The sequence below is a fragment of the Tachypleus tridentatus genome, chromosome 10 (genome assembly GCF_004210375.1).
Source record: "Tachypleus tridentatus isolate NWPU-2018 chromosome 10, ASM421037v1, whole genome shotgun sequence".
Taxonomy (NCBI): Eukaryota; Metazoa; Arthropoda; class Merostomata; order Xiphosura; family Limulidae; genus Tachypleus; species Tachypleus tridentatus.
In genome coordinates, this window is record NC_134834.1 from 70490702 (window position 1) to 70510640 (window position 19939).

The following is a 19939-nucleotide window of genomic DNA, read 5'->3' on the forward strand; positions in this document are numbered from 1 at the left end:
ATACAATATGCAAAAAACATTATACAGTTAACACATAAACAGATTACGATTGGTGATGTAATGCAAACATCACTACTCATTTCCATCTTATTGAATCACCTTTTTTTTATTGTTGTATTTTGCTGACATGAACAAAAATGCATTTAATAAAAATTATTTAGCAATAAGGAACGAAAACAGATCGAAATTATACTAATTATTGTTTTACGAAGCAATAAAAGATGGCAGATGTTCTATCTTGTAAACTTAAAAACACACGTACTGTTTGAATAGACACAGCCAACAACGTAGAGCGCGGAACAGAACTGTTGACCATCTGGTAGACGACGTGTTGGTTGTGTTCAACCAACTGGAAACTTTGAGCAATTCCTCCAGTGAGATCTTGCAGTACTTTTCCTGTCTGACCCTTCTGTAAGTGTTCGTAGCTTCCGTGGAACCTAAATGTAAACAACATAGCTAGCAGGTTTAGGACAATAACTTCCCGTTTCAATCCAAATATAGCCATTATTTTATGCTTCAATCCAAATATAGCCATTATTTTACGTTTCGGTTGGGTAAGATACCTTTACTTTGATTATACTGGTCGTTTTACTACTCAAACTTAACAATTCTAATTAAAGTGATATATTTCTGTACGTGTGTCTTATTATCATATTGTGTGAACCATTAACTTGTGTAGAAACCCCTTGGGAAATGAAAATAATGAGAACCATTTCGAAAATCTTTCCTCGTTTTTTGTTGTTGTTGTTGTTGTTGAAAGTCGGATAAACTCAGGGGAAGAAGGTTGTACAGTATCAGGACTACGTTGGATAGAAACGGAACATAAAAACAATAAAGAAAGAGTTCCTTATGACGAGTAGTAACTTGGGATGAAATAGAATATGTAAAACATGAATACAAAAGTTGTGTAGAGTTGAGAATAAGATGAAATAAACTGATTATGCAATCAATGAATCAAATTTTCCGTTAAAATAAACAAGATTCCACAGATGAAATAAACTGATTATGCAATCAATGAATCAAATTTTCCGTTAAAATAAATGAGATTCCACAAACGATTAAAAAGTAGTGCAGAACTTGCAGTAAGATAGAATTAAATGCAAGAAAGAAAAAGCCGCGTCGAACAAGGAAGTATTACAGTTTGTTTGTTTGTTTGTTGAATTTTGCGCAAAGCTACACAAGGGCTATCTACGCTAGCCGTCCCTAATTTAGCAGTGTAAGAAGAGGATGGGCAGCTAGTCATCACCATTCGCCGCCACCTCTTGGGCTACTCTTTTACCAACGAATAGTGGGAGTGACCGTAACCTTATAACGCCCCCACGGCTGAAAGGACGAGCATGTTTGGTGTGACGGGGATTCGGACTCGCGACCCTCAGATTACGAGTCGAGCGCCTCAACCACCTGGCCATGCCGAGCCTAGTATTACAGAGTGTTATATTTCTAGCATGTTTTTGAATTCTGACTTTTGCTGGTGTCTAGATTTATATATTGGATTACACTTTTAGAAAGAGATGTTAAAAACGGCTTTTTTGTTCTTATTTTGTACTAACATTGATCATACTGTATTTTCTCGTTCGATACATAGCCTTCATTTATTTTCAGAGCGACCTCTAGCATAGAGTAAAATTGCTGTATGTCTGTTGTTTTTTTCCTTCTAGCTTATTCTTGGCGTCCGTCTACTTTATTTTCTTTGTCAAATTTTGAGGTAAATATTTTGAAGGATGGCTGTAGTCATTTGTTATTATCTCTTTTTATTGACATAATCTGTATTATAAATACTGTCCATTTTGGAGGCTAGCTAGTCTATGAAGCGTCAGTTTACGCTGTTAAAGTGGTTTCGATTTATATTCGAGGTATTTATCTGTATCTGCTGGCTTTGTGTAAACATCTGTAACATATGAAATATATATGTCGGATACCATTACTTTCAGGAATGATAATTTGTTCTCACCTTCTTCTACTAAATCGATGAAGATTGTCTGTTCAGATAGTTCATGAATTTTAAACGAACCTCTATCATCAAACCTTCGTAACCTTTACATGGAACATTTCGAAAATAACGCTCTATAAAATAGATGCTTGAAGATCGAGCTAGGTTTTGGATTATATGTCTTGATCATATAACATAGCAGGCAAAATACAAGAATTCATATACCTCTTAAAAAGACAACATCCAATAATACGTATACATTCGAATGAGGAGAACACGTTATATTTGATTATAAGAAGGCCCAGAACCAAAGTTCGCCCCTTTTGCATCACATAGTACTTTTTAGGACTTCTCTCTGAAGATAGTAGCATGTTAGCGTTTAAAACACATTCGAAACATTACAGTAATAATACATACTGCTTATTAAACTTATGTGATAACATACGCCATTTATTAGTATCTGACTGTCACAAGTTTTTAATTGTGGTCCTACTTCTTTTTTAAACCAATCAAATATTGTTTACTTGCTTGTCAACCAACTTGAACTCACCCTGAATTTTTTACCAAACAAAACAAGTGTAATATTCTTACTTTGCATATGCTTTTTCTAGTAAAGCTACCCAAAACTCCGTAGGATCAGCTGAATGCAAATAGCTAAGGCGCCCTCTGTAGGTTGGAAGTCGATCATCTACTATTATTTCTACCCATTCTCCAAACTTCCAAAATCGGAAGCGGAAGATGCCGCAGTATCCTGGTCCAAAGCTTTGATCCGAGGGTACTACTCGGTCAAGGAACTTGGGAGTCAACGTGAGACATGATATGGCAGCAAGTAGACAGTTGTCGCCTGAAACAAACAAAAAGAAGCAATAAAAATCATAGATTAAAAATAAAGCATAAACGTCTTAAAAGTTTACGTGAAACAAACAATAAAACTAACTGTAAAAGATATATAAAAATATTAATTTTTTCAACCCTCTTAATACACTCTTTGTAAAGTTTGTTGATAACATAAATGACATCGTAATGAAGATTTCTGAAATAAATTGTGATAATAAACTAACAAATTATAACACTGTTTGACATACTTTAGGACAAGCTAAGACAATAAAACCTACATCGTGTACGCCCACAAATATTTATACGTTTCGATGATGCATACAGATAAAGAGATATTAATAACTATGTAAACGCTTTAAGAGATTTTCCAAACTTTAATTTTATGTTATTCAGTGGAGATAGTAATAAAGTGGAATATTACAGATTGAAAGGTGTGAATGCGCGAGTCATCAGGTACGTTAGTTTTTATGATACTTAGTAAAGAAAGTGTAGGCATTGAATTGCATCCGGAGATATTAGAGAAAGTAAAATAATACGGTGTTCTAAACAGCTTTATTATAGAGCATGAAAGTAAAACACATTAATTACCAAAATCTCCTTGTTCAATATCACATCGTGTTCCATCATCAGACACAAACTTAGGCCTTGTACAGATTTCCTAAAAGTTCAACAAAAATATTTATTTTAACAAAAACATATTTTGAGTGTAATCAAGTTTACTATTAGAAAATCAACTTACGATTATTCTAAGTTATTTCACATGAATTAGATTAATTGGTCTCAAATACTAAAAGAAGTAATCATTCTAAACATTGCAGTAGTTCATAAGAGGTACGACGTTTTTACTGTTCTTTAACAAACACATTGCTTGTAAGACGCTTCGTTTTGTTTCAAAAGAGGGACAATAACAAAACAGTATTGATCAGAAAACATACAGCACTTTTATTTAGAAATTAACACAAAGATACACATATTCACTAATGGAAGTGATTATGTAAGCAGTTATAAAATTAGTATAAAATATAAATATTGTGTAGTTGATCCCTTTCTATTGTATTAAAACAAGTCGTACCAGAGTACAGTCACATTTGGTTGTTAAGACTATGATTAGCTGTTGTCTAACCAATGAAACAATGTACCAGTATGGCACCTGCAAATGCAACGTCACAAACATGTAGAAATCAAAGTTTTGACTAGCATATATATTCCCTATTTTTATATTTATAAAAGTTAACAGTTCAGAGTAATAATTTACTGCTAATATAAATGATATAAGCTATTTAACATATTTAATGTATATTTATTTCTTTATGGAATTATATTTTAAGTTCCTAACTTATCTGAATGTTAACGTTTTTCTAGAATCTGTTGGCGAATTGTAATTATCCATCGACAACGGTCAGGAAACAGACGCACTCGTTTCGTATCAGTTATAAATATTAAAGGTGTTTTTTTTTTTTTTTACTCAGCACTCACATAAGGCCTCATCCATGTTATCAGAGTGGACGAGGCTTTATTCTTGCCGAAAAGAATTTTGTTAGTTGGAAGAAAGTCAGAATCTTCGAACAGGCGTCCTTGCTCCCGACAGAGCTGCCTGAAGTAGTGGTAGTCATAGCAACCGGTCCCCAGGGCGTCGGTGTTCTTAAACCTCTTCTGGGAGATGATTATCGAATCGGATTTCTCGGCTTTATCCCCAAATGTCTGACCCATGTTGGCGATTGTCTGTTTCCCAAAGGGTGAGGGGTCAAGCCCACCACCCCTATAAGTTATGCGTGGACGCCTCACTTTGATGAACTTCACAGATCCTAGAAAGTAAATACATGATTTTACTAGTTCATTCACAGAAACCAAACGAAACAGTATACATCCACATAATTTGTAGCTTAATGTTTTCCGTTAAATATATATCAATAAGCATTTACTTTCTATAAAGAATGTTCTGTTATTCTACAGGTATGTTCTTGTATCCAAAATTGTGTACATTTTGAATGAAAACAGACAACATGGTGTTAAAACATAGAAACCGGTATGGTAAAAGTATTTTAAAGTTGGAAGGATTTGCTGCAGTATAGTCTTATGAATTAAACTTCCAAATGTTTTAAAAACCGTAATAGCATAATAACAGCTCGTCCTTGTTTCGCTAATGTTAATGAATTTATCATGTTAGAAAATGACCAAATGCTGGAAGACAGGTTAAAGGTATTTACAAGAATAGTATTAAAAACTTGGTATGTTTTCTGTAGCAATGTATGAATAGAATTTTTCAGCCAATCGCAAAGGTTTCGAACATTATCACCTCCAAACTTTTCAATTTGTTATTTAACAACCGTCATTTTGATTGTAACTTTACTTTCTGGAAACTCTAGGACGTACAAAATAGCAAGCTGATTGGTCGTATTAAATATGCAGCATTGGTTTAGAATAGTATCCAGTTGATAAACAACTTTCCGTAGAATGTTTATGGATTACGAGACTAGTTGTTCGGTCACTTGTTATAAATATTGTTGAACAGCTATGTATGTACTGTACGACCAGTTCGCTTACTTAATATATATATATTGTTAAACAACTCACCATGGTGATTGGTTGTTAGTTTAGACTTTAAAGGTAACTATTTATGAGCACAGTGGTTTATTTTGCACGGTTTAAAGTGTTTGTATCAAGTTAATACCGAAATTAAAATACGAATTAACAGATTATTCAGTGATAACATCTATATCGCAAAATTGATTCTTTGTATCTATCCACGAGGGCAAAAAACGTAACATTAGAAAACACAAACAGACCAGAAACTTCACAGAAAATGTCTGATAATTAAGTGTTGTCATGACAGGACAAAAACAGTTTACGTACTGGAAACAGTTAATGGTTGTGGTCATCAAAACATAGATACCTGAAACTGTTTACGACTTTCAAATCTACTTCTAAGAATAAAACAACTCAAATATTCATAGAGTCACAATTACAAAAGGTAAATTCTTCAGATAAAAATGATGAGTAACGAAACCTAACTTGAGAGTAACATTAAGCTGATAGTTGTAACACGTTCGGAATCTTCTATTGTATTTCGACATCAGCTTCTGTGTAAAGGAATAGGTTGGATTTATACCTTTATGGCTTTCGGTTAGAATGAACGACAGTTAATCAATACGCCTCAAAACTAGTCCAGGTGCAGCTTATATAAACTATAAGACACATAGATATAAACGTCAGGTAACAAAACGACCAGGGCTGAGTTCCTTGTGAGCGAAAATCAATCCATGACTCGTGAGAATCGTTTTAGTTTCTTAGAAACCGAAGAAAAAACTTAAATCATTTTAACATCACTTATCCTCTTAGCCCATAATTCTAAATTTAAACAGAGCTATTATAATGTGCTTGTTTTTGAATTTCGTGCAAAGCTACAAGAGGGCTATCAATACTAACGTATTTAATAAAATATGGTCATGTTAAGTGAAGTACCTTTTGGTATTCTCGCCTCAAATGAGATCGTGTTGATCATTCGAAGTGAAATATTGAATAGCATTTGAAACTACACGTTCTCTACGATTCGTTGTATGTGAGTGTTTCTAAATTACGTTAACAGTTAAAAAACTACCTCATAGTACTTTTTTAAAGCTGCGAGTATTGGGGCCCGGCATGGCCTAGCGCGTAAGGCGTGCGACTCGTAATCCGAGGGTCGCGGGTTCGCGCCCACGTCGCGCTAAACATTCTCGCCCTCCCAGCCGTGGGGGCGTTATAATGTGACGGTCAATCCCACTATTCGTTGGTAAAAGAGTAGTCCAAAAGTTGGCGGTGGGTGGTGATGACTAGCTGCCTTCCCTCTAGTCTTAGTCCACTGCTAAATTAGGGACGGCTAGCACAGATAGCCCTCGAGTAGCTTTGTGCGAAATTTCAAAACAAACAAACAGAGATCCCTGCTTGCCGCTTTATTATGGCTTTGTTACGCTTTTATGAGATTGCGTTGCAGTAATTTGGAATGTTTGCTTTAACTTTGACTTGTTTCCAACGAAAGGAAATTAAAATTTGCTATGCCACATAGCGTTAACGCCCCTAACAAAATCAACCCAATGATAAAACTTTCTACCAATGCAGTCATGTAAATTTAACAGTATTGTATAAAATAACTCTTGTGAAAATTAGTTTGAAGGGCGATAGTGATCGGAGTCAATGCCCCTAGAAAGTCTTTAAACATTATTTAAACCGGTGTTGCACGTTGTGAGTTATGAGTTAACCATGTGAGTCGCAAAGGTAACTGATTGATCAGCAAATCAAATTATCGTAGATAGTTCGATGACATCGTAATAGCTATTATGATAGTTATCGAACTAGGGCTATTCTGTAATACACAATATTTTTACACAACATATTAAGGAAGTTTATAAAATCAGTTTGAAACTATGACGTAAGACATCTGTTCTATGCATTTTATCTGTTTTAAGAGTTGGTTATATAACTTAGTAGTAATTAGTTGTTGTTTTCTGAATACGAAAATAAAATCATAAACTTTTTAACTGAAACAAGGTTAAAGAGCAAGACTGCAAGTCATGGAATGGTATGTTATACTAACATCCTGCTTCAGCCAAAAACATTATGTTATACTAACATCCTGCTACAACCAAAAACAGTATATTATATTAACATCCTGCTACAGCCAAAAACAGTATGTTATACTAACATCCTGCTACAACCAAAAACAGTATATTATATTAACATCCTGCTACAGCCAAAAACAGTATGTTATACTAACATCCTACTACAGCCAAAAACATTATGTTAATCTAACATCCTGCTACAACCAAAAACAGTATGTTATACTAACATCCTGCTGCAGCTACTAAAATTTCTTTCGTTTTACCCCCCCCCGCTAGTACAGCGGTACATCTAGAGATTTACAACGCTAAAATCAGGGGTTCGATTACCCTCGGTGGGATCAGCAGATAGCCCGATGTGGATTCACTATGAGAAAAACACACACACACACACTTCTTTCGTTTTTACTTTTATTTTGAAATGTCCTATTTCTTCTGTTTATTTTTTTTCCTTGTTCTTTTCTCTCACTTTGAAATATTTCCTAGTCAGTAGTACCCCTGAGGGCCGGGTGGGTAGGACGCTTGATTGGCAATTTGAGAGTCGCAGGTTCAAATTTCTGCCTCACCATTTTTAGTAGCAGGGCTACTATAAGGTGTTTGTTTCGTTTGTTTTTGAATATCGTGCAAAGCTATACGAGGGCTGTCTGCGCTAGTCATCCCTAGTTTAGTAGTGTAAGACTAGATGGAAGGCAGCTAGCCAACACTACCCACCGCTAATTCTTGGGCAACTCTTTTTACCAATGAATAGTGGGATTGACCATATATTATAACATACCCACGGTTGAAAGAGCATGTTTGATGTGACGGGGATTCGAACCCGCGACTTTCAGATTACGAGTTAAACGCCTAAGCCACCTGGCCATGCCGGGCCGTTATAATGTGACGGCCAATTCTACTATTCATTGGTAAAAGAGTAGCCAAAGAGTTAGCGATGAGTAGTGATGGCTAGCTGCCTTCCGTTTAGTCTTACACTGCTAAATTAGGGACGGCTAGCGCAGACAGCCCTTGTGTAGCTTTGTGTGAAATTCAAAACAAACCAACCAATTAGTAGCTTTTACTTTTTTGTCTCCATCGGACTGACTTTGACGTAGTTGTTATCGTACCAGACTAACGATCCACAGATCCAGTTTCACGTCTGAAAAGCAACAAAAGCATAAAAAAAACATGCTCTACAGTTTTGGGCCGTGGATGCGTTAAAAGTGTGAATGTCAACTCACACTATTCGCTCTGGCAAGAGTAACCCAGGAGTTGTCAGTGAATGCTGTTGACTAGCTGCTTCGACCTTAGTCTATCTATTTAAAGCTAGGGACGGCTAGACCAGATAGCACTTAAGGATCTTTGCGTGAATATCCGAAAACAAACCTTTTTTTTTTGTATTAAGACGTTATGAATTTCTTTTTTTTTTATTTTCTGTTATTACTGGTAACTTTCCTGTTTATCTCTTCTTTTAGACGTTTCAACATAACTTATGTTTTGTACCTTTTACATGATGCACTTTTTCCTCTCTTACTTAACAGTCTGTTCTAGTGCAGTATATTTATTAACGTTTCTGATTGGATGCGATATAACAGTAGCAATAGATTCTGTTATTCAATTAAGGTTAAGGTGGTGGGCGTAAAAGACTGATTTCCTTCTTTCCGGTCTGAAATTCCAAAGTAATGACAGTTATGCCTCAAACAAAGAAGTCTCTAACAAGGCCATCTGATATATTCTATACAATAGGTGTCGTTCAAGTGAACAAAGAAACAGTATTATTATTGTTTATTTCTTATTTTGTTGTTTTTCTTTCCTCATATTTTCTTGTTTTCGTTCTATTACTTTATAATATTTTTTTTACTTTAGTCATTTGTCATAACATTATTTCTTCTCGCTTTATATTTATTTTGTATTTTGAACCCCTATTCTTTTATTTTATTTAATCTCTATTTATATGTATTTATAGTATTTTATCTGATTTTAATTATTCTTTACATTGTTTAATATTTTTTCAAGTTTTTTTGTCTCTACGCTCTTTTTGTTACCCCATTTCACTCTTCAGATCAATCATCATAGCTATTACATCATATAAAAATTACTATGGAAATTCAACACGTCGTTACAACCCATGTCGCCATGTCCGATCTTATTCTATGTTATGACAATAGCCCTGCTGCATGCATTCGTTTCATTGCAAAGGGATATTCGTGTCTTTAATTCTAAAGCCCACCCATACCATTTACTTCACCTGCTTGCTTTCCATAAGTCACGTAGTGTACAAATACAACAATTTCCCAGCGATGTTTTAACAGTACAATTACACTGACCACAAAATTTGTAGGCACTGCGTCTGAATACTTTACCGGCATGTCTTCGTATGGAAAAGCATAAATACCCTTTTTTCTCTCAAGCTGCTCAGCGTATGTGACATCTGTACTATTATGTCTTGGCAGAAAGTGTATACACTTGTATTCTGACTCTTTGTTTAAACGAAGATCCTTTTTGATTATATTATGTGATATAGTCTGGGACACTTGGATAGCTTTTACTACTGACATTTTACCTTTTACAAGATATTCCATGTTAATATATAGTTCTTTCCAACAGCGGGTACGTGTCTTTCCAAATAGCCAAGATACTCCATGATAATACATACTCCTTTATTTTCAAATACAGTTAAGTAGAAGGAATGTCCTCCAATGGCGGACTTACAACACTAGAAGCCGGGTTTTGATACCCGTGGTGAGTAGAACACAGTTGTGTATCCTTGGGCGTAACTATAAACAATAACCTTTAGAAAATATAAATTACAACTTTAAACACATGTTTGGTATTACAGTAAATACATATTTTGTATCGGAAAGCAAATAATTTTTTATATCATCACACTACCCATACGAACACCAAACAGTGTCAAAATACAGTTTAGATACATGCCACTCCCCGCAACTTCATATCGACTGAGGTTGTTTAACTACTTGCTTTTTGTACATTCAAACTCCTTTTAATACAACAATCAGCTCTCTATATTTAACTTTATTTGGTTTCTTACCTCCCACCGTATTATCACTTACGTTTTAGCTTTCTTTTATTCATTTAATCGCTCATACTTTCTCCTACAACTCCTACATTTTACGCCTCTACATTTCCTCGTGTATGAGTAATGTACATAAAATGTAGCTGAACAACTGAAAGAGGCGTCCATGTAGTGTGCAGTGTACATGAACTATAGCTAAAGGAGGTATACATGTGATGTGTAACCTTCATTAAACATGGCTGAAAGAAGCGGCCATATAATATGTAACGTACATGAAATATAGTTGAGAAAAATGTCCGTGTATTTTGTAGCTAACACGAAATATACCCGAACATGGCGATTTTAGTACATGTTACATTCCGTTGTTAACAATTGTGGAATAACATGCTTTTTATTTTTTCTTGTTAATAACTGAGAAACAACGTATTTTTTATTTTCCATAGCTAACAACTATGGAAGAACATACTTCTTATTTTGTGTTGTAAACAGCTGAGGAAGAACGTACTTCTTATTTTGTGTTGTAAACAGCTGAGGAAGAACGTACTTCTTATTTTGTGTTTTAAACAGCTGAGGAAGAACATACTTCTTATTTTACTTGGTTTTTATCTGGAAAGTTATTACGGATGCGAAGTTATTACGATAGAAGAGAGACCTGTCAGTTAAATAAATGACCTTAAGTTGTTATAATGGATGAATAGGAGGTTGGTTGTTTGTTTCTGAATTTCACGCGAAGCTACACGAGAGCTATCTGCGCTGGCCGTCCCTAATTTGGCAGTGTAAGACTAGAAGAAGGCAGCTAGTCACCACCACCCACCGCTAACTCTTGGACTACTCTTTTACCAAGGAATAGTAAGATTGACCTCATATTATAACGCCTCCACGGCTGAAAGGGCGAGCATGTTTGGCGCGACTGGGATTCGAACGTGCGCCTCTTAGAGTACGAGTCAAACGTTTTAACCTACCTGGCCATGCCGGGCCGAAGCATTGGAGATAATTTCACATGTTTTATACTGGTTTATATCAGTAGAAACATAAATAAACCAGTCAAATAAATATATTTATCTGAGAATCTCACAAATGTAAGGAGTGTGAAGTAAAACGTATGATGAATAATGAAACAAACATTAGTTTCATACCTTTATTACATTGCAAAAAGGTTATTTCTCCTTTGTTACATAATTACATGCAAAATACGTTTTCATAGTTTGTCTTCATCTGAGGGTTAATGCATTTAATGAACAATCATAGCGAGACAGCTTTTACATCTTCAGTAAGCTGATTTAAGTATTTCTTTGCCATAGTGTATGGTTTAATAACTTATTAATGGAAATATATATCATATTAATTATATGTTAAACGTTTTCGTTTATTTCAGCCTCTGTGATATATTTTTTATTTACGTGACGTTTCTCAAAATATTGAATAAAAATAATATTTGTAAATTAAAACATGTAAAATGGACATCCTTGACTTTACTTGAAACAAAAACATTGACTAGTAATGTAGTATTAAATGAGTTTTTAAGGGTGAGCTACCAAATATATTCATACCACCAGTATAGATCAGCTAAAAATCTCAATAATAATAATAATTATAGTGAATATAACTAACTGAATAATAATAGCTAATTGATGGTAACTAAAGTAAATGGTGTTGCGTTATCAATTCTAACAATCAAAATCTAGTTAGTTAATGGCTTGAGTAAAATTGATAATAATTATAGTTCACTCGTTTGATGTGGTTCGCACCCTGACATTGTTGTTCATAAAACTGATCATATATATATCGCCTAGGCAACTACTATGTTTATCGTATCTCACGCGGTTTGTTTGTTTTCAAGTTAAGCACAAAGCTACACAATGAGCTATATGTGTTCTGCCCACCAAGAGTATCCTATAACAGTTTTTAGAGTTGTAAATCCGCTGACATATCTCTGGGCCAATGGAGGTATGCATCCCGCTTGAGCTCACGAGATGTGGTATCAAGTAAAAGGCCTCGTTGGCACTTTAAGTGGTAGATGTATCTTCTCCTCTGCATTTACTCATGGGCTCTTAGAATTAAAACTATATCAGTAATTCTAAACTCAGATCATAAATAAAGTAAATATTAAATTCTAATAGTGCTCGGGTTATCGGCGCTTCTTTAAAAGTTGTGCATTACTCATTTCAATTAACATAACTGCTACACATTTAACAAAATATACTAAGCTAGTATTATCTATAAATTCTGTATTCTGTTCACTTTTAAAACTTATGAAATGAATGAACGATACACTTACAAAAACAGTCGGGCGGGCGGCACCCACAGGAAAAAATAAAATAAAAGATTGAAACCAACGACAACACGAAACTAATGAATAAAACTTTGCAGCGAGGTAAGGAACTAATATTATACACAGAATAAGCCCCCTATCTAGTGGAGCCAAGCCTTTTCTTGTATCACATCAATCATAAGAGTGTTGTAATCTTGTTAGTCCTGTGATATAATCTACTCTTTTTCAATCAGACGAAGAGTAATTTCAAGGGAAGAAAATAACATCCTGTTTCTCGTATTTGTTAGAGTATTCTCTCCCATTTTACCAGAAAGGAAGACAAATTGTTTATGAATAATTGTTTTTTCTTGACTATTAGAATATATCTAAAATAAATCAAAAAATAAAAATCAGCCTACTTTACCATCTTTTACATAACAATGTATAATAACAGGGCAATTTCGGGATAATTAAAGTGTAATCTGTATCGACATTCTATGTTTCTTATTTAATAAATCTTCTTCAAACACGTGGGTCGGTATAAACAAACTGACTTCAATTGTTTTCACTGTTACAGCAAAATAATTACATTGGCTCATGATATGGTTAGAATATTCTAAATAACATAAAAAAATCGAGCATATTTTACAGGCACATTGATCAAGAGTCGCTTGCGGCAGAATCGAGTAAAGCATTTTCTGAGCTACTGAACCAAAAAGTTCAGCCGTTCGTAAGTCCATTTTAAGCCTGTAGACACGTTACTTCGCCCATATTACGCATTTTTAAAAGCTGTTAATTAATGAGAATCAAAAGCACGTCGTGACGGAGCCACATTAATGTTTTTACATGATCACTTTGGGTATTTCCCTTAGTTCGTGTTTAATCGTCAGAAGTTATTTAACGTGAAAGCAATTAAAAAATGAAAGCGAAAGAAAAACTGAAAATTTTACAGAAACGGTTAGTTTAGTGACAAGTTAGCTCTTTGGTCTTTACATATAAGGCGTAATCTTTCGGTGATTTTATAATTCTTCCACTGAAAAATAAAATCAACTATTCATATAACCAGCAGCTGCTCTGAATTTTAAAGTTTACATGGAACACCTGATTACTTGAACAACTTGTTTTAACATACTACTCCTGCCAGTGAGAAGCTAGATATGATATCTGTATCCCAGAACGGCTTATATGGGTATTAAAACTTTTGTTAAAATAAAGCAGAGATCAACATTTCGTCCTTCTGACGTCATCTTGAGGTTAACAAAGAGAGAGTTTGCAACTGACTGTTGCCGGGCACATGTCTTGGGGATGAGAGTGTAAATTGGTACGGAATTGTAGGGGGCGGTGCAGTTATATGTTAGGCTATTAATTAGTATAGGTATAAAAGTGTTCCTTTATATTGGTTTAATTTTCATCTTAGTAGTTGTATAAGTAGAGCTTCTTTGATTTTATGTTTGTTATATTTGTTTCCCTGCTTAATATCTGGGTGTTTTCTATGGTTATGTTGTGTTTATTTGATTTGCAGTGTTCAAAATCGTGTGAATGTGTTTCTCTTTGTGTTCTTTGAATCTGGTTTCCATTTTTCTGCTTGTTTCTCCAATATAGAAGTCGTGGCAGTTATCACATTGTATTTTATAAATAATGTTGGTGTTGTGTTTCTCAGTGTAGTTTTTACATAGTATGGTCTTTAGTTTTGTTCCTGGTTTTTGAATAAATTTGGTGTTTAATGAAATGTTGCGTATTTATAAATTTCATCAATTTCCCCGAAACATCTTAAAACAGTATCTTAAACAACGTTTTTCGAAGAATTTTCACGCAAAACCATCAACATAATTTTACAGAAAAGAAAACTACCTCACACGAAAAGGTATTGATTCTATAAAAGACTTAAAACGAGAAAACAACATCAAAATTCTAAAAGCAGATAAAGGCAATGCTATAGTTATAATAAACACAAATGAATACATTCAAAAAATGAACATCTTATGAGATACAAAAAAATTTAAACTAATACATACAAACCCAACAAAAACACATGAAAACCAATTGATGAAAATACTACTACAAATAAAAAAATCCAACACAATCTCAGAAAATCTTTATTCTTACCTAAGAAAGACCGACTCACACACACCACAACTATACGGCACCCACAAACCTCTCAAACCCGATTGCCCACTACGACCCATAATATTGGCCGATGAATCATTTAACTACAACCTCAGTAGATATGTAGCGTGGGCACTTTCTAAATATGTAATATCAGCCGGATCCTTTTTCAAAGACTCTTTTAACTTTAAATCTATTCTTAATCAGCTACATCATAAAACGTTAATGGCCAGTTTTGATGTAATCTCACTCTTCACAGAAGTCCCAACCACTGAAGCCTGCAAGATAGCTTTAGAACTTTATATCCAAGACCCCAACCAATTGATACACATTCCCAGCAACCAATTAGCAATCCTTATAAAATTCACTACCACCAAAATTAACTTTATGTCCAGTGACCAAACCTACCTACAAATAAATGGGGAATCCCGTGTCACCAGTTTTTGCCAACACTTTATGACACAGACTGAATCTCAAGCGATAAATTCAGTCTTATACCCACCACTATACAGGGACAGGTATGCTGATGATACAATTGCTGGATTCGCACCTACAGAATACAAACTTAGTTTTTTCAACCACGTTAACTCGATACACCCCAAAATTAAGTTTACCTATTAACAGGAATAAACTAACCAAATAGCATTTCTCAACCTCAAGACTACAAGACCCAATACGCAATTCAGAACAGAAATTCACAGAAAAATCACCCATACTGGATTATACATTCCCTGGGATCCAGCACATGAAACAAACCAAAAACTCAACACATAAAGAAACCAAATAAACACAGCCACAAAAGTATGTTCACCTGATAAAATTAATGATGAAATCAACAAACTAAAACAACACTTCATCAACATCAACAAATTTCCTCCAAAAAACCGTGGAAAAAATTATATACACACACTTAGAGCAACAAGAAAAAAACAACAATAAATCCCAAGATACAATAAACTACAAAACCTTATACTGCTGCATACCATATGTTCCTGACTTCAGCGAAAAAATAATCAACATTTGGAAAAACTTATAACAAAATACAACATTCCAGTAAACACCAAATTTATTCAAAAACCAGGAACAAAACTAAAGCCCATACTATGTAAAAACTACACTGAGAAACACAACACCAACATTATTTATAAAATACAATGTAACAACTGCCACGACTTCTATATTAGAGAAACAAGCAGTAAAATGGAAACCAGATACAAAGAACACAAAAAGAAACACATTCACACGATTTTGAACACTGCTTGTTTGTTTGTTTGTTTGTTTTGGAATTTTGCACAAAGCTACTCGAGGGCTATCTATGCTAGCCGTCCCTAATTTAGCAGTGTAAGACTAGAGGGAAGGCAGCTAGTAATCACCACCCACTGCCAACTCTTGGGCTACTCTTTTACCAATGAATAGTGGGATTGACCGTAACATTATAACGCCCCCCACGGCTGGGAGGGCGAGCATGTTTAGCGCGACGCGGGCGCGAATCCGCGACCCTAGGATTACGAGTCGCACTCCTTACGCGCTTGGCCATGCCGGCCCTTGAACACTGCAAATCAAATCAACTCGACATAACAATAGAAAACAACCAGATACTAAGTATGGAAACAAATATAAACAAACGTAAAATCAAAGAAACTCTACTTATACAGCAACTAAAACCAAAATTAAATCAATATAAAACAACACCTTTATACCTATACTAATTAATAACATAACATCCAACTGCAACGTTCCCTACAATCCCGTACCAGTTTATACTCTCGTCTCTGAGACATGTCTGGCAACGGTCACTTGCCAACTCTCTCTTTGTTAACCTCAAGATGACCTAAGAAAGTCGAAATGTTGGTCTCTGCGTTATTTTAATAAAAGTTTTTATACCCATACCAGCCGTCCTGAGATACATTTTTTACTTCAAGTGGGTTTCTCATCATCATGATATATGATATCCACTGTCATTATAAATTTAAGAGTAAAATTCACTGGAAATTTAACTGCTACTGTTTTTAGCGTTTAAAATAATTTTCTGTATGAGCCTACAAATGTGAAATTATATTTTTCAGTATTATTATAATCATTCAAAAGCGTCTATGCTGAAGGTTAAAATGTATGTTTTTTATTATTTGTCAATTTAATTAATAAAGACAATAAAAATGAAACAATGAAATCACATTTCTTTAAGTGTAATGACTGGTAAGATCGGTAAAGAAAACACAAGTCATGTATTTTTGAGCTTTTTGATTTGTTTGATCGATAAAAGCAAAAACGAATGAGATTATATATATTTTTATATATTCAGTGAAAATAAAATCGACAAGGGATTGTTTGTATGTTTTTGAATTTCGCGCAAAGCTACACGCGGGCTATCTGGGCTAGCCGTCGCTAATTAGCAGTGTAAGACTAGAGGGAAGGCAGATAGTCATAACCACTCACCGCCAACTTTTGAGTTACTCCTTTACCATCGAATAGTGGGATTGACCGTCACATTATACGCCTCCACGGCTGAAAGGGCGAGCATGTTTGGTGCGACGGGTATTCGAACCCGCGCCCCTCAGATTACAAGTCGAACGCCTTAACCCACTTGGCCATGCCGGACATCGGTAAGAAATGAAACGTATGTCAATATTTTCAAGTTCAATTCAATCGGTGAATTCAAAAGGGGCCCAAGTCGAAGAAATATGCTTTTGCAGGAAATCAACTTAATTGCACATCTTAAAGGGAGGCTATGCCAAATGATTCGTACTTTACCCAGATATAGCACCAGTTCATAGCTAACAAATGCTATAATATGAAGCACTTCACTCTCATAATTTCAGAGGGTTGGCAAACTAAAGTCTTTGCACTTGGGCCCTTCTTGAATTAAACGAGAATAAAATCTGAAGAGAATGGACATACCACATATTTCTCATCTAAAGATATCTTTATTTCTTATTCTGTCATATTTTTAACACTTTTGAGATCAGTTTATATCCAAACTACTCGTATTGTTCTAATACATGATAACTGTCAGTAAAATGAGTTTTTCTTTCTGAAAGGGGACAGGTTATCAATGAGGTACATCATTCTAATGGTAGCTAATCTTCAAAGTCAGACTTGTCTTCACCCCTAGTATCACAAACTGTTAACTTATTGAGGAACTGCTGAGACTCTGGTGAAAGATATTTTGCCAATTTTTGAACATCCTTTACTTTTGCTGCCTTTACACCAAGTTGCCCACTGTAGAGTGGCTCCTATGTATGTAACAACCCTGACCGTGGGCTTTATAAGGCGGAATCTGGTTGTGACCTGAGAAGACATATTTTTGGAAAACTCTATGCCATTTCTGAAATCTGCACTGAATATGAATACCTTGTATTTGCTGACTGTGTACTTCTCTCCATCCATTTTGACTGATTTGTTATAAAACTGATCAAGGTGGGATTTGAAATCAAACATATCATTCTTTGCCTTCAGCACGTAATCTTTTTTGCTTGTTTCTGACCCATTCTTGTTCATTACGCTTTCATTTTGGCCTAATCTCTTCATAACCTGAATCAAACTCATGCTGCATGGGTGCTGCCATCCTGGATGACTAGTGCTGCCACCTACGGCATTAAGCTAAATCCATGCAAGAGAGGCCCAAGTCCCGAAGTTGGGGCCCTCTTGCACTCATTGCATTTTAAATGCTGTGAATAGTCAATACATTATTGTGAACTTGGGACCTTTATGCACACAATCAGATAGCTTGTCTCTTGAAGATCATTAAACATATGATATCTCAATTTTGAAAAATTGTGGACTTGGGCCCCTTTTGAATTCATCGATTCAATTATAAGTTTGTTCGGTTAAAGGCCCAGCATGGCCAGGCGGATAAGGCACTCGACTCGTAAGCTAAGGGTCGCGGTTTCGAATCATCATCACACCAAACATGCTCGCCCTTTCACCCGTGGGGACGTTATAATGTTACGGTCAATCCTCCTATTCGTTGGTAAAAGAGTTGGCGGTGGATGATGACGACTAGCTGCCTTCCTTCTAGTCTTACACTGCAAAATTATGGAAGGCTAGCGCAGATAGCCCTCGTGTAACTTTGCGCAAAATTCAAAGGAAACCAAACCAATTATTCGGTTAAGGTAGAGCTATGAAACAGTGGATTTGTAAGTTCAATGACTAGTAAGATTGGTAAAGACAGAACATTTAAGCCATTTATACATATAAATATGTATATAATGATTATTATGGTGACCTAAGAAAGGCAGGAACCTTGAAATTTGCATATTCAAAGTCAATTATTTTCAACTTTCGGTGATAGTCTGTGTCAGCAAAGGAAAAAACTTATATATCTTGAAGTTTGTTTAATAATTAGTAATGTCGGTGTTCGTAATGATGGCGTTATGTTCTTACAGGTGGTTGAAAATACAAAGATATGCACGTGGTGCAAATGTGTGTATCTCTGTATTCTACAAAATATTAATAGTTACTTCACGCTTTCTTGTTGTTTCTTTTGTACGGTAATTAATCTTTAATAATTCTGCCATTTCAAGTTACATTTACTTTATTTAGGATTATGGTTCATTGCCACCAGATCCGGATCTAGAAAGCGTGAAATTTGGCTTCATACTCTGCTGTTTTCTACAGGTAAAAATTTAAATTTCACCTGAAGAGCTTATTTTTAGAAACTCTTTAAGAGGAATTATATAGACGTACTTGCTACTTTAAAATTAAAAAGTACCTTTCAATTGTAGTGTCTCAAGGAATACCAAAAATTTTCGAAATGAAGACTTAGCCGAGATCATGGAAATGTTTGTGTTTGGGAAGGTGCTAATAAAATAAAGATAATTGAAAAGCCAGTTCATGCTATTCTGGTTGTTTACAACAGATTTTTTTAAGCCTGATATATGATATTGTCCGAACAGAAAGGCGGAAATGGACGCTGAAATAAAATTTTGCAAGACAGATATACGTCATACTCTAAGTTAACCATAGAAATTCGATCTATACAATCTAAATGATTAGGAGAAATTATGTCTAAGTTTACCATTCAACCTCAATCTATGCAGTCTAAAAGAGGACGGAGAGAACCTTCTAAGTTAAGCCTATAAACTCCATCTATTATTATTAGAGATGTTAGAGCGTTTGACCAACGATTCTTAAATACTTCAATAGTAACAGAACAAGGAATTTAGTCAACATCCTTGAACCACTCCTTAAGAAATAGACGGAGTGTTTGA

At 35.0% G+C, this 19939-nt stretch overlaps 1 protein-coding gene across 4 annotated transcripts in view; it reads right to left on the reverse strand.

The window, feature by feature from the left end:
• The window catches only part of LOC143229526 (calpain-9-like), a 78295-nt gene that overhangs the window by 46713 nt on the left and 11643 nt on the right, over window positions 1-19939 (reverse strand). For 3 of the 4 annotated variants that reach the window (XM_076461989.1, XM_076461988.1, XM_076461990.1), the window contains exons 2-5: window positions 4244-4572; window positions 3356-3425; window positions 2522-2774; window positions 263-437 (exon numbers count right to left, since the gene is read on the reverse strand). In XM_076461989.1, the coding sequence (XP_076318104.1) occupies window positions 263-437; window positions 2522-2774; window positions 3356-3425; window positions 4244-4477 (732 nt within the window). In that variant the 5' untranslated portion in view covers window positions 4478-4572. Of the gene's footprint in view, window positions 1-262; window positions 438-2521; window positions 2775-3355; window positions 3426-4243; window positions 4573-12650; window positions 12746-19939 lie in introns of those variants that run through there. The other variant, XM_076461991.1, reaches the window with a different exon arrangement.